This window comes from Nicotiana attenuata, chromosome 2 (genome assembly GCF_001879085.1).
Source record: "Nicotiana attenuata strain UT chromosome 2, NIATTr2, whole genome shotgun sequence".
NCBI lineage: Eukaryota > Viridiplantae > Streptophyta > Magnoliopsida > Solanales > Solanaceae > Nicotiana > Nicotiana attenuata.
Window position 1 is genome coordinate 25,255,797 of NC_031990.1, and position 16,077 is coordinate 25,271,873.

The window sequence follows — 16,077 nt, forward strand, 5'->3', positions numbered from 1 at the left end:
AGGTTGTTAGAAATAAGGGCATAGCTGATCAAGAACATAAACGGTAAGTGTTTTTTTATTCAAAAAGGTGGAAGGAGAGCTTTATTATACCAAATTCAATACTTCAGGGGTACTTTAAGTCGTTTTTCGATCTTTCCTACTTAATTAGTGATTGGAGAATAATAGTAGAAGTACTATTTTTTGCAGAGAAGTGAAACAAAAAAACTTAAAAGGTCATAAAAAGTTAACGATAAAGTTGAATCTTAGCTAGCGTTTGGCCATAGATTCCCAAATTTGTTTTTAAAAACTTGATTTGGATGAAATTTAGTTTGAAGATGGAAATTTGTTTGGACATAATTTTTCAAATATATTTCACTTCTGTTTTTTTTTTTTTTTTGGAAAAAACATGGAATGTGACTTGTACCCTTAAGTTCGAAAAACTATCAAAAATACTCAACAATACCAAACAAACAAACTTGCTAACCTTCATTGATGTCATTCATTATCGTTATCACAAATCATAGTCCTAAACATAGATAAATTCGGCTTAAAATTATCATTTTTATAATAAACTGCATAATACACTATCCTAAAACCATAACCTGTATTTTAATATCAACTGCTAATAACATAATTACTAGCCACTATAATTTGTCAAATTGCAATAATATTACAAAATGCATCAGTCAAAAAAATGATACTAGTAATTAGCTGGTGGATTAGTTGGGTCATAATAGAGTTTTTTTATAAAATACAAAAGCTTGGGGTAATTTTTAAAATTGTTAAAAAATCAAACAGTAATATTTTGGGCCAAAAACATATCTAAAGCTAGTTTTGAGATTCAGAAATTTTATTTTTAAAATCTGCCAAAACATGTATAAAATCTATAAACAAACATGTTTTGCCAAAAAAACATTCAAAAAAATCTTGGGAAAATTTATGGCCAAACGGGGCTAATGTTAAGAGTTACGAACTACTTATCGCCGCATGGAAATTTGTATTAAACTACGTAATTTAGCTATAAGAGTTATAAACTAAAGTGAGAATACATATATTTAACCGTGATTAAATGATATGTATCATTATCATATATCCACAAGTTTGGAATAAACAGTAGGTGCTAATAATTTCTTTTCAGAAACAAATATATTGCAGTGTTTAAAACAGCATATAGGAAAGTTAATTGTTCTTTTCCTCCCGATTTGTTTTATTGGTTGGCCATTTTCTTTAATTAATGATTAATTCAACTAATTTTCAGAGCTTCCAACTACACTATTTCACCTAACAAATGTTCCCAAAAATTGAATGTTATTCAAAGAAGATTTTAAATATTGATTTCCAAAAGTAAACCAAACCAAATCCAAGCACCATATGAGGATCTTTGGACATGTTACCATATGTTTCAATCAAAATAGCACGGTATAGCCAGTTTTCGGATCGGTCATTCGAAAATAGTCAGCGTTTACCAAGTCAATAAAAAATAGCCACTATTTTGCTGCAGCAGAGACCGGTCCAGCATAATATACTGGAATTCGATGCACCTGTGTATGAACTCCAGCATATTATGCTGGACCGGTATACTTTGCTGGCTCCAGTATAATATACTGCAGACTGGAGCACCGGTGCTCCAAGCTCCAATATATTATGCTGGACCGGTATGCTTGCTGGAACTCCAGTATATTATGTTGGAGTTCTAGTGTAGTTATGCTAGAACACCATCATATTATACTTATCACGGAACTCCAGTATAATATGCTGAAGTTTCACTCAAATTTATCTTTACATGAAAATTGACTAAATTTCAATTATTTTTGAATTTCTCCCTATGTTTCATGCTTGTGTTAAAAAGACAGCCTCAAGAAAAAACGCCTTTTCAGATTCTTGGCTAACACATTAATTACTTGTAATAATCTATGACAAACATTTTGAAATAACTCAGCAAGAAATCCTCAGTTCATCATCATAGATTAGAAAGATAATTTCGAAGCAGTCTGAAGAAACAAGGAAAAAAAAAACAGAACAGGGGTTCTTTCATTGAGAATACATTCGACAAGGTAAAAAAATACAACTTCCAAAATTGTTCTAAACCAATGTGGCTACTCAGAAAGTTCTTAAGCCACGGTCTCCTTTTTAAGCTTTGCAAGCTCCTGTCTCACGACACCGGCCCTCTGCAATATCAACACCCGTGAATCAGATTGATACAACCCACAAAAGGGTAAATAACTTGTGCAATTAAAAGTAAGCCAAGCGATATTCGGATTGTTTACACAAGAACATGCAGGTTGTTTCAGGAGTATACTTAGCACGAGACCAAGAAACACATTCTGTCACAAGCCTGGCATATGCATTTTGCTTTTTCAATTAATGAAAACCATTCTTTTAACCCTTTCATGTTAAACCATATTTCTCATAAAGTCCACTGACTTATTGGTATGAGCAGGCTAAATGCAGTTAGATGAAGTTAACTTGAATACATATGCAATCGCACCTTGATTTTTGCCAACATAAGCTTAAACCTGTCAAAATCATTGAGTGAGGCCCTCCTCTTCTGCACTATCAACTTCCGTCCCCATGAACTGGACTCCCACTTGTTCTTCACATCTGGAGGACATAAAGATAACGAGAATTGTCAACCTTACAAACTTTTCTAACTTATAGGATAGACAAAGAACTGCTAAAGTAATATCTGCTCCATATCGTATAGAAGAGAAAATATAGCCACTCACCTGCAGCCTCCATAGCAGCAACCAGGGTCTTCTTCTTTGGAATCCTTTTGATGTCGATTTTGATGTCTGTGAGTGAAAGCCTCTTGAAGTTTATCTGGCTCCTCACCATGTCGGGAGCATCAACAAGAGCCTATCAATTTAAAGAGATAGCAAAATTATTAGGATAGATAAGATTCATATTTTCCAAAGTTAATTTATCTATCAATTAAGCACTGGCTACCATCTGTCAAAATTAAAACTAAACTCAACAAATCAAGAAGCAATTGAGATTTTTCTATTAACTGTTGAGATTGAGTAAGCATGAAGTAACATAAAAAATTAGAAAGAGGCAGGAAGTCTATGTCCGAATGGCACCTTAAGAAAATAAGATGTGCCTTTGGGGGTATGAAAAATTTCATCAGAAAAATAGTTTAGGACAAGTAAACAAAAGCGTTTTCACATTTTGGGTACTAAACCGTGCCCCACATAGCAAAATTTCGCTCTTACTGTCTTACATTAACACAGAAACAGATATAACCACTGGACCTATCAATGGAGAGTTCAACAACCGTGTAGAGGCAAGGTTCATCACTTTTCTTGATTTTTTTCATATTTGAAATGTAACGTTTCACTCCCCGGAATATCCACACCTCAATCCAAAAGGAACATAGTCGTATACGCTATAACCCTATGGTAAATGTACAAGTTTGTAACAGAAAACAGAGCCAACAACATTACAACAATGACACTCACTTTCATTAAATCGACAGAGCTTAATGATACAAGGATGCACTTGAACTGCTTTGGCAACAAAGACAGATATTCAATAATAAAATGGTCAGGGAGGCGGGAGCTTCTAGTTACACAGTCACAGATTACTCTTCTCGAATCCATAATACAAGGCCTCAGACAATATTGCTCAATCAAGTTAATATGATCAGACAATGTAGGCATATTATCATATTCCATCATAGGCCATATACAGATCCTTCATTAAAAACTGACAAAGTAAAAGACAAATCTAATCTATTGTTCCCAAAGACAGAGACTAGGCACCAGCAGTTCCCCATAAAAATTGCATCTGTGCTAAGACCAAGCGATTAAGCTATCAACTACACTCAATCCCAAGATAGCTGGGAAACACCATATGAATCCTCTATATCAGTTCGCCCTATTCCATCATAAGTCTTGAGCATATCATTTATAAATAGCTAAGATGTAGCACCCAAGGGTGTAGCCTAGCCGTCAATGAAGTGGGTGAAAACATTGGAGACCAAGGTTCAAATCCAGCAACAGTGACAGAAAATTCTAGGTGACTTCTTCACATCTACCTAAGCCTAGGTGGACAGAGATAGAATGGAAGGTGGCAGTTACCCAGTGGAATAGTCAAGGTGTGTACAAACAGGTGAGTAAACAGCTAGAAAATAAAAGGGCAGCCCAGTGCACACAACCTATCCTGATGCAAGCACCCGTAACCTATAGGTTAGATAGACACAACTTTTGCTCCATGGCTCCCTTCAAACAGCTAGAAAGTAAAAAAGCTAAAAATAAAGTCCAACTTTGCCCCAAAAAACATGAGCAGAATAATTCCAAAGTCCAAACAACAAAATTTGCATCCGTGCTAAATCAATCATTCAGTCAACTACACCTAAAGCCAAAGTAGTTTGAGTCACATATATGAATCCTCCATATCCATACTGAAAACTGAGCTGGAAATCTTAAAACAGCTCAAACATACATACATTAGCAAAAACTCAAAAAAATAAATGAGTCTGCAAACTCAATTGTTGCAAACTTTAAAACAAAACGCCACCTCAAGGTTCACTAAATCACAAATTTAAACTACAATAAGTCTCTAAAAAGACTAGTTAAACTCTAAACATAAACATTCAGCTAAATTCAAGTAACAAAACTGAAAAAGTAATAAAATGTACCCTATTTTGGTCGATGACGTCAACGATGACGACAAGCTTCCCATAGTCTTTCCCGTAGTTAACGAGCGCAACTCTTCCGATTTCAACGAACCTCTTGAACGGCTAAACAATAAAATCAAACAATATTTTTCAAATTTCAATAAATAAAATCAAAGTAATGAAAAATGCGTAAATGTGAAGAAGTGAATTAGAGAAGTTGAATGACAGAAAATGTAGAGAAACTCACCATTTTCAGTGATCTGAAGGAGTTGTGAAGCTGCGGAGGAGAGTGAGAGGTAAAAGGAGAAAGTGTAGGGTTTACGATGAAGGGATATAGTGTTAAGGTTTTTGTGGCTTCGGGTAATGGGCTACTGTAGTGTCAAATCAAATGGGCTTAGGCCCATATTATTGAACCCCCATTGATAGAAATTTGGTAAAATGACACTATATATATATATATATCGTGGTATGAACTATGAAGTGAGAGGCGATAAGAAGTTTGATTCACCTGGTTAAAATTAAAATATTATTGTAAAATTAGCTATATTTTAAATAAAGTACCTAAAAATGACTACATTGTGTTATTTCTAGATACATGTGTAAGAAATGAATAGGCTTGGTCATGTACATATGGGTTGGTTAAGCACTTAAGCTCATAGACTAATCAACATAGCCTAGCCTAACCTGGCCCAATAAGGATGGGTTCGAACTGAACAAAAAGGAAGCGAAAGAAACGAGGAATTTTCAATAAACACTATAGTTTAGAGCTTAATTACCATACCAAACTATAGTTTGTTATTTGTAGTTAATGTATCAATTTTGTCGTGTCAAATGCATACAACCAAACTTAAACTTCGTCGTATAATCGGTTGCCAGGCGGTATGAATGAATACAATTTTGATGGAAAAGTTGTATCAATTGTATTCATTCGCGCATAATGGTTAACAAATACAATTTTGAAGGAAAGCTGCATCATGTATTCGTTCGCACATCATGGTTGTATCAATGAATACAAGACGGAAAAACTATATCATTTGTATTCGTTCGTGCATAATGGTTGTATCAATGAATACAATTTTAATGAAAAAACCTATATCAACTGTATTTACGTTAAAAAGAAAAATACACTTCGAATTCGGCCAAATCTGAGATGCCGGATTTGAGAAATAAAATTACAAAATCTGCTCAAAAGAAAGATACATTGTATTTGCACTTAAAATAGAGAATACATACAATAATACATTGTATTTGCACTAAATGTATATTTTGGCACTTCACCGGTGGCTCGCCAGAAAAAATTCTATCAGATTTTTTGGAATTAAAAAATGTCAAAAGATAGATCCGCACAAGATATATCCTTTCATGTATGTTTCATGGGGTAAAAGTGAGAACTCAATGAATTTGAGAAATAAAATTTCGATTTTTCCTAGTTTTTCTCATATCTATGGGGTACTATGAGGAACTGAAAGAAATGGGTTTGTGGATTCATGTGGAGGAAGATGAGAGCAAGATATGATAAAAATTTGGGATCATTTGGAGACTGTCGTCCGGAGGCAGCGATCTAGTAGCGGCGACAGTGAGATTTTGGGAGAGAAGATAGTTCTTAAGGTTGTGAGAAGGAGGTAGATACTTGAAATTTGTGTGTGGATATTAAATTTTACTATAAAATATAAGTATTAGCTATGTATTGTAATTACTTTAAACTATAGTCATGGATGGTAAATACCTAGTCGATGTTAGTTATATCATGTAAAAGTCCCCCCCCCCCCTCCTCCTCCCCCTTCCCCCTGCAACAAAAAATATTCCCTCTCTTCCTGGTCCCATCAAACCAGACATTGAATTCCTAGGGATTCATCATTGGCTAGGGCTTTCGAATCAAAGCATGGGCATCTGCAATTAAGATAGAGTAGTAGATCGTCCGATTGAATAGCCAAGTACAGCCACTACTACGACTCCCTTTATGCAGCTATGAAATCCATACAACTTTTACCAATTCCAACGCAACTTACCCATTTGGAGGTAACGTGACGAATTACGCCAACTATATTTTTTATCTTTTCTAATTAGTTTTTGGTAACAAATATATGTAGGGAGAAATGAGATTTTCCTAACAATTATTGGTGAACCCATTTTTTCTGGGTTATAATATATTCTAATATTTTCAATCTTAATAAATTGTAAGTTAACTCTAAATGTAATATTATTATTAAAGTTAGAGTGGTGTACAAAGACCACCAAGCAATTGTCGTGAGGGAATCTTCTGACTTTTTTTTTCTAGTTAAATGCATATTTTCTTTCTATTTTTTTTATAAAATTGTACACGTGCCACTTTGTTATTTGTTACTTTACTACATCACTCGTGCTTGTAGCACACGCACGGGGTCTCCCAGACTGAGATATGCACGAGGCACATTTATGGCAACTAGAGGTATCAACTTGATCATTAGGTAAGTTTAAATGTTAAACTAGATCACCGAACAAACTTTCTCTCTCTAGAACACGAGCTCTCCTCTCAGCAGCAGTTGATATGGCAAGGAAAGCAAAATCTGGAGGAGGAGGGAGTACCGTACAACCCAATACAAATGGAAGAGACCTAAAAAGAGTTCCACTGTCATCGAAGGCAAAGAAATTTCGAAATGTCAATGCAATTCAAGGTATAGCTCCATTGGATTTGGATAGAACATTGGCGTCGACATCAACAATGGTGGAGAACACGCCGACAACGAAATCATGGGCAGATCAAACGGAGGAAGAGGTAAGTGAATCGGAAATAGGAAAACAAAGCCATGCAAAAATACCAAAAATAGGGGAAAATTGGAGTGGAATTGTAGGGAAAGGGGAACAAAGTGAGGAGTATGACCTTACCGTAAAGGGAGGGGAACAATTGAGGGGAAACGTGAAAACCACAATGGAAGACATAAAAGATGAGATAATCTATAGAAGATCTGCAGTAACTTGATACGTCCTAGGTTCAAATCCACCACAAACGGTTATGGAGGGCTACTTCAAGAGAGTATGAGGATCACTGGGGAGAGATAAAAGAGCCCAGGTGAACAGAGGTGTGTTCATAGTAAGATTTCACTCACTGGAGAACAAAAAGAAGGTGGTGGAGGAAGGAATTAGAATGTTTGACAAAAAACCAACGGTGGTTAAACCATGGATACCAAACATTAAATTTGACAAGCATGTGGTTGATAAAATTCATGTGTGGATTAGATTGATGAATTCGGATATAGTACTGGGGTCAAAATGCCCTAACAAAAATTGCAGGAATGATAGGCAACCCTCTAACAGAGCAACAACACAAAAGGAGAGACTATAATTTGCAAGAATTTTGGTTGAAGTTGAACCATATCAGAGATATCCAGACATGATGATGTTTGAGAATGAATGTGGAGCGATCATTGAGCAAGAGGTTAGCTATGAATGGAAACAAATATTTTGTAAAACATGTGGCAATTTTGGACATGATATTAGAGAATGTAGAAAGCAATTAAGGCGGGACAAGGCAGGGGAGGTAATCACCAAAGGAACAGGTAACAACAATACAAAGGGTGACATGGAGAAGAAAAAACCAGAGGAACAACAACAAAAGGAAGCAAGTGACATTACCCCAATAGAAATGGGAGTAACAATGATAAGCAGCAGGAAACACAGGGGAATAAGAATCAGGCTGGAAATAGCAAAAAAGAATAGGAAGCATGGCAAGTGGTACAAGGGAAGAAAGCATGGAAAAGTCGAGGAAGTAATCAAAACACATATGCTGCAGTTACACAAGTGAACAACAGGAACAATAGAATGAATAAAGGTGAGAAGCAATCTAAGGAAAGGCAAATGGAACCACAAGGAAATGGTAACAAATCAGACAAGGCTGGGGGTCCTAACCCCCACCTCCCTAATGGATAGTATTGGGTTCTAAAACACCAGAGGCCTAAACAGGACAACCAAACAGAAGGAAGTGAATCTAAAGACGGCAGGTTGGACTGTTTGGGCTATTGGAAACAAAGATTAAGAGAGCTAAGGCAAACAAAGCTGCTCTTAATCTTTGCACAGGGTGGTCCTATACTACAAATCATTCTAAACATAATGCAGGAAGGATATGGATATTGTGGAGGCCTCAGATTTTCACTATAAAAGTGGAAATGGTGACAGAACAACTCATTCGTAGTATCATAACTCACAGTAGCACAAGGAAGAAGATTAATGTGACAATGGTGTATGGATTTAAAGATCAAGCACTAAGGGCTGACTTATGCAGAGACATAAGAATGATAGCTAATCAAATGATGGGGGCATGGGCAATTATGGGAGATTTCAACTCTATACTCAATCAAGAGGATAGAGTGGGGAGTAAGGTGACATATGCAGAAATAAAGGAGTTTAAGGAATGTGTGGAACATTGTGGACTTCAAGAGCTGAAATCATCGGGGTGTCTTTTTACATGGAGTAATAAACATGAAGGAGATGATAGAGTGCTCAGTAAAATTGACAGGGTAATCACCAACAATGAATGGGTGAATAAATTGCTAGCATATGAGGTTCATTATCTGCCAGCATGAGTATATGATCACAATCTTGCAATAATCAAATGGGAAGGAACAGGTGCACCTAAGATGAGGATATTCAGATACTATAACATGTGGAGCATGGACAACTCCTTCATGACAAGATTGGAGAGAAGCTAGAGACAACCAATACAAGGGACAAACATGTTTAGAGTGGTGGAAAAACTGAACAGACTTAAAAAAGTGTTGCTAAAGCTAAATAAAGACAAATTTGCAGAAGTAGAGAAACAGGAAGATGAAAGCATGAAGAAGCTGATAGAATGCCAAGAGAAAATACAAAAAGATCCCAGGAATGAAAGATTAGGCAAAGAGGAGAAGGAACTGACAAAGCAATACATATACTAGAAGGAGGCAAAATTAAACTACTTGCAGCAAAAGAGTAAAGTGCAATGGCTTAAATATAGAGATATGAATACAAACTACTTCCACTCGGTGATCAAGGCAAATAGAGCAGCAAGCAGAATATTCATAATCCAGAACATGCAAGGAGAAACAGTCCAATCAACAGATGCAGTAGCTGATGCCTTTAAGGAATTTTATACAATCTTATTGGGCACTGACAAGCAAAACAGAGATCATGTGGCAAGCCACATAGCTAAAGAAGGACACATTGTTTTAGAAGAACAAAGGAATCAACTGATAAGAGAGTTTTCACAAAAGGAAGTCAAATAGGCACTATAAGATATAGAAGGGACAAAGGCACCAGGACCTGATGGGTATGGAAGTCAATTTTTCAAGGATAGCTGGAACATTGTAGGGGAGGAAATCACTGCAGCCGTGTTGAATTTTTCCAATCTGGGAAAATGCTCAAAGCTCTAAACACTACAGTGATCACTCTCATACCAAAATCTTCTCATGCTACAATAGTGGAAGATTATAGACCCATAGCACGTTGGAATGTGATGTACAAGATAATCTCAAAGATGCTGTGTAATAGAGTGAAAATGGTGCTGCCAGACATCATCTCACAAAACCAAAGTGCCTTTGTGGAAGCAAGAACAATAGTGCAGAACATACTAATATGTCAAGATTTGGTCAGATTATATAATAGGAAACAAACTACTAAAAGCTGCTTGATTAAGGTGGATTTGAAAAAGGCATATGATTCTATTGAATGGAAGTTTGTAGAGGAAACGATGCGTGCACTAAACTTCCCTGGACTGTTCATAAGGTGGATTGTGGCATGTATCACAACAACCAGCTACAACATAAACTTAAATGGAGGATGTTATGGCAGAATAAAGAGGAAAAGAGGACCAAAACAAGGGGACCCAATCTCACCCCTACTATTTGTGATTTGTATGGAATAGTTTACGAGAATCATGGGTATGTAGCTAAACAGAAAGAGTTTACTTATCATACAAAATGCAAAGGATTGAAGCTGACACGCTTATATTTTGCGGATGATATGATACTATTCAGCAAAGGGGATTATGCATCAGTAATGCTCATGCTAAGGGGTCTCAAGTCATTTTCAAATGCATATGGTATGACAGTTAATGCAAATAAATCAAATATCTTCTGCGCAAATGTGAATGGAAGGGAGATAGAAGACATATATGAGCTGACAGGATATAAAAAAGGTAAACTACCATTTAAATACATAGGAGTGACTATACCCCCAAAGAAACTAAACTACCATTTAAATACCTAGGAGTGCCTATACCCCCAAAGAAACTAAGTGTTGTAGATTGTGAAATGCTGATAGACAAGATTCTAATAAGGATAAAAGGATGGGGGTCCAGGAACTTATCATATGTAGGGAGAACTCAATTGGTGAACATTGTGTTGATGCACCTGCACTCATACTGGGCATCCATATTCATTCTTCCAAAAAAGGTCATAAAAGAAATTGTAGCTATATGTAGGAATTACTTATGGGATGGGAAAATTATCACGAACAAATCACCACTGGTATCATGGGACCTAGTCTTTCGACCAAAAAGAGAGGTAGAATCAGGAATACAAGAATGCTTGGCATGGAATGAAGCAGCAGTGGCAAATTATGTATGGAATATAGAGAAAAAAAGTGATTCACTATGGGTCAAATGGGTAAATCACATATACATAAAAGGTAGGGATTGGTGGCAGTACAACCCACCACAAGACTGTGCATGGTATTCGAAGAAGATATGTGATATCAAAACAGTATTTGCTTCGGGCTTTGAACAAAAAGGTTGGAAGGGGCAAATGAATAGATACACAGTAAATGAAGGATACCGATGGAGAAGAGGAGCATCACCTAAATGGCCACAAACACGATGGATTTGGAATAGATTAAATGTTTCAAAATACTGCTTTATAGGCTGGTTGATCATGAGACAAAGACTGCTTACAAGGGACAGATTGCATATGATGGGAGTGAGCCAGGAGAAAACATGTCTACTAATGAAGTCAGTTTTGGAACTTTGACCAACTTCAAGACTTCCTTATATCACCCACGTGACTGTTATATGTATAATATAAAGCGGATGCAGAATTCATCACTAACCTGGTCAAACCAACATTACTGACGGAAAGATCAACAGAGGCCTGCGGAACCCTTGGACTGGATTTTTTTGCATTCGGTAACGGTTTTATTCTAATTTTACGTTCATCTATAGTTGTCTCCCCATTCTCATCCCCAACATCTGCAGGAAGTTTTAACAGGGCAACTTCCTCTTCATGCTTATCCCGAGGAAAGTAGAGCGGAAGCAATCTGCAGAATAAAGTTGCATATAACGCTCAAGAGGTGGATGGTTGGACTTCCCAAATAAATAGAAACTGACAGAACTCTTTCCCTCCATATTCTACTAGAGAATCGATGTCATAAGAATACCTTTTATAAATCTCTGTATCCGATGATGTAGTTGGAATGCAAGATGAAACAGTACAACATTTGTATTTTGACTGCCAGTTTTCCAGAAGATGCATTGATGAACTATGCAACTGGATGAGAATAAAACTAAACCAACCAGATATGCAGAGCATTTGGAGGAGAATAGGAAGATGTATAAAAAGGAGAATCTGCAGAGGTTTTGTGACCTCAATCATCACAGCAACAATGTATGGAATATGGCTAGCAAGGAATGAAGCTTTATGGAATCATAAAGTGTCAATGCCAACAAAGATGTGGAAGAGCATTAAAGAGGATAGTAAGTATAGGCTGCAACTTATAGTAGATAACAGAAAAAATAGGAAAGAAATAGAGTGGATCAATCATTTGTATAGATAGGAAAATGACTAGGTTCTAATAGGGCAGACCTACCTAGTAGGGATGCGCAAGGATGATACAATTTTGGTGTTGAGCTAGATAGAGTAACTTATAGATTATGGTAGGGATATAAAATTTGTAAATAACTTTGTCTGGTGGAGATCACTGGAAAAAAAATTTCACAAAAAAAAAATGTTAAACTGATAATTAGGCTAAGTTTTAGTGTTTATTTATGCATTTTATCAATATTTAATTATTTTAACGCAAATTCAAAGCTATTGTTGTGCGTTTTAATACCTTCATCTAAAAACCAAAATTACTGATTTAAATTGTATATCCCCATTAAGAATACACATGAAATAGCTATCACACGTGCGAGAATAATTTGTTTAGAATATTTTTTTGAGACTACTCCTCGAAAAGTTGAGCATGAAGAAAAATCAAGTCGAGCGGAGCGTGTTAAAAATAAAAAAAATTACTAAAGTTAAGGGTGTTAGAGCAAACTACAACTTATGCGGTAAGTCGGAGGAATTAAAACTCTGTTGGACCCACCCTCTCCCCTGCCATGCTAAGTAGGAGGAATTAGTTTCCTATGCTTAATTACAATTTGAACAAAAAATATTAATTGTACAAAGATCTTCTGATCTCATATGAAAATGATCATATCATAAAAACAACACTTGTAACAGAATACAAAATAAAATCTTTTGAATAAGTTTTTTTTGTTCTTCGTTTTTTAGGACTAAGGTAGAAGGTTAGTAGGTTAGTTGAGTGTGCTTTATGACAAGTTAGTCTTGTATTCTAATATTGTTAGATTTCTATCACTACATGTTGTTCATTTCGTCTCATTTTCTTATTATCTTATTTTTTGCTGTTGCTCTATTTTCATCTTTCCTCGTGCCGAGGATTATATTGTCACGACCCAAAATCCCTCTGAAGGAGTCGTGATGGCACCTAGTCTCTAAAACTAGGTAAGCCTAACATTAACAGAAATAACGACAATATTGGCTAACATCGAATAATTTTGAAATAGAGAACTCTGGACAATTTACTATCCAAAAACCGGCAGTACAAGTCATAAGCCTTTCTAGGAGTAGTTATACATAATGAATACATCATTGTTCCGGAACAAAAGGAAACAATGGAAATAAATGCAATAGAAGGTGACTTCGGAGCCTGCGAACGCCCAACAGGTCTACCTTGAAGTCTCCAGCCACACCAAGCATAATTCTTAAAACCAACTCGATCCGAAGTACTGGTTTTGCACAAAAAGATGTGCAGAAGTATCGTATGAGTACACCACATGTCACAACCCGGATTTTCCACCCTCGGGAGTCGTGATGGCGCCTACTAATGTGAGCTAGGCAAGCCAATTATTGAACCATCTTCCTTTTTACCAATTTTATTCTCTTTAACAAATACGAAGAATTAACATTTGAACAACGGAACATAACATAAGCGGAAAAAAAATAATAAACCATCTGAGCATGAATATCTTTTACAACTATTTGAGTCTCAACTACCCAGAACTGGTGTCACAGTTTCACAGACGGTCTAAGAATACTACAAGTAAAGGTCTGAAAGAATTAAATACAACACTGTCTCTGGAAATACATGTAAGAAACAGGAAAGTAAATAGAAGGAGACGCCAAGGCCTACGGACGTTTGCAGGGCTACCTCGGGTCACCTGATGAACAAGGGTCAGCAATCACACCGCGGTCCGAAGTCTACAACACTGGGGTCTGCACAAAAGAGTGCAGAGTGTAGTATCAGCACAACCGACCCCATGTGCTGGTAAGTGCCTAGCCTAACCTCGGCGAAGTAGTGACGAGGCTAGGACCAGACTATCAAATAAACCTGTGCAGTTATATGATATACAGCGGAAAGTAAAGCAGAAATAAGCAAGTAGAGATGGGAGGGGGAAACATGCTCCGGGGAATAACAGGTAAAAATAGAATATCAAATAACTATAAAGGAATCAAAATCCAACCCCTAACAAGAGTAAGGAAAACAAGGCAGATTTCACTTTCTTTTCACATCTTGTGGTAGGCGTACCACCCGCTCCCATATCATTATATCTTGTGGTAGGCATACCACCCGCTCCCATTTTATTAGGCGTACCACCCGCTCCTATTTTATTATATCTTGTGGTAGGCGTACCACCCGCTCCATATATAATATTGTTGCGGCGTGCCAACCCGATCCATATATAATTTTGTTGCGGCGTGCAACCCGATCCATATATAATATTGTTGCGGCGTGCAACCCGATCCATATATAATATTTACAATTATAATAAGAGTCCCGACAAGGAATCAATAAGGTCTACACTAACTCGGCGAGGGATTCGACAGCATAAGAAAATATGACCTGGCAAGGAAGAAACAGCTATAACCAAACTTATTCCAACGTCTAACTACCTCAATTATAACTCAACTTGTTCCAACATCTAACTACCCCAACCATAACTCAACTTATTCCAACATCTAACTACCTCAGCTATAATCGAACTTGTTATAAGACCTAACTACCTCCGCTATAACCAAACTTATTCCGACACCTAACTACCTCAGCTATAACCAAAATCCCTACCCAACATAAAGAATCATCAACCTAAGCATCCGAAACATCAATTAAGAACACAATGCAAGGGGACCACAACTCAACAATAGCCCGGCAAGGGAGCAACGTAATGATCTCTTCTCTTACTCACTTTTACTTCACAGTTCACTTCACAACTCGAGCCAATGCTCTAGAGGTTCAACTGTCACTTATACTTTCACAATTCGTTCTACAACTGGAGCCATCGCTCCTCAATGTTCATAAGTCACAATCCTTTCCACAACTTTACACAACAAATAGAAATACTCACCAAGGCATGAATAATACAACGAAGTCATGAAAATCACGATATAAGACTCACGGTCATGCTTGACACCAACGTATATATACTCATCACCATGCCTATACGTCGTACTCAACAAGAAACAAATAGCAAATAGGACACAACTCTTAATCCCTTAAGCTAAGGTTAGACCAAACACTTACCTCGATGCCTTGAATTCAACTCAAGTCTCAATTATAGCTTTACCCCTCGATTCCGCCTCCAATTCGCTTGTATCTAATCACAAATTACTTAATTACATTAATAAACACTAAATGAATCAATTTGAATGCATAAAAATGAATTTTCCAAAGTTTTTCCCAAAAATTCCAAAATTGCCCCCGGGCCCACGTGGTCAAAACTCGAGGTTCGAACCGAAACCCGGCTACCCATTCCCCCACGAACCCAAATATATGATTTGGTTTGAAATCGGACCTCAAATTGAGGTCCAAATGCGAACTGGGGGAATTGCGAGAAAATGTTCGCATTTGCGAACACTGTCCAAAAATCCGGACTTCGCATTTGCGAGCCAAAGGTCGCATTTGCGACCAGCCCAGCTTCGCATTTACGGCCAAATGGCCGCATTTGCGGTCTGCAGACTCACTCTTCCTCGCATTTGCGATGCCAGGCTCGCATTTGCGATATCGCATTTGCGAGACCTGCTTCGCAAATGCGAAAATACCAAGAACTGAAATGCCAGATTTTCACAAAGGTTAAAAATGCACTCACGGCCTATCCAAAATTCACCCGAGCCCTCGGGGCTCCAAACCAAACACACACACAACCTCAAAAATATCCTACGGACTTATCCGTGCGATTAAATCGCCAAAACAACATC

General features: G+C 37.0%; 2 protein-coding genes across 2 annotated transcripts; both read right to left on the minus strand.

Moving 5' to 3' along the window:
- On the minus strand, nt 1,911-4,955 carry LOC109205713 (60S ribosomal protein L14-1-like). The gene is made up of 5 exons (XM_019368459.1): nt 4,845-4,955; nt 4,619-4,720; nt 2,706-2,835; nt 2,468-2,580; nt 1,911-2,147 (listed from the first exon to the last, which is right to left on the minus strand). The coding sequence occupies exons 1-5, from the start codon at nt 4,845-4,847 to the stop codon at nt 2,091-2,093; spliced, it is 405 nt and encodes a 134-aa protein (XP_019224004.1). The 5' UTR covers nt 4,848-4,955; the 3' UTR covers nt 1,911-2,090.
- LOC109217613 (protein GDAP2 homolog) lies at nt 11,556-15,824 on the minus strand. The gene is made up of 3 exons (XM_019381875.1): nt 15,675-15,824; nt 11,981-12,090; nt 11,556-11,860 (listed from the first exon to the last, which is right to left on the minus strand). Exons 1-3 carry the CDS (start codon nt 15,822-15,824, stop codon nt 11,581-11,583), a joined length of 540 nt encoding a protein of 179 aa, XP_019237420.1. The 3' UTR covers nt 11,556-11,580.

What these genes read in the sequence shown, in the direction of transcription:
- LOC109217613 (XM_019381875.1), bottom strand. Translation starts at nt 15,824, where the DNA reads ATGCGGCCATTTGGCCGTAAATGCGAAGCTGGGCTGGTCGCAAATGCG. An exon ending in CATTTGGACCTCAATTTGAG is followed by an intron (nt 12,091 to 15,674) that starts GTCCGATTTCAA and finishes ATTCTCATCCAG; the next exon opens with TTGCATAGTTCATCAATGCA. An exon ending in GATACAGAGATTTATAAAAG is followed by an intron (nt 11,861 to 11,980) that starts GTATTCTTATGA and finishes TTTATTCTGCAG; the next exon opens with ATTGCTTCCGCTCTACTTTC.
- LOC109205713 (XM_019368459.1), bottom strand. An exon ending in ACGTCATCGACCAAAATAGG is followed by an intron (nt 2,836 to 4,618) that starts GTACATTTTATT and finishes TTAAATTGATAG; the next exon opens with GCTCTTGTTGATGCTCCCGA. An exon ending in TTATGTTGGCAAAAATCAAG is followed by an intron (nt 2,148 to 2,467) that starts GTGCGATTGCAT and finishes TTGATATTGCAG; the next exon opens with AGGGCCGGTGTCGTGAGACA.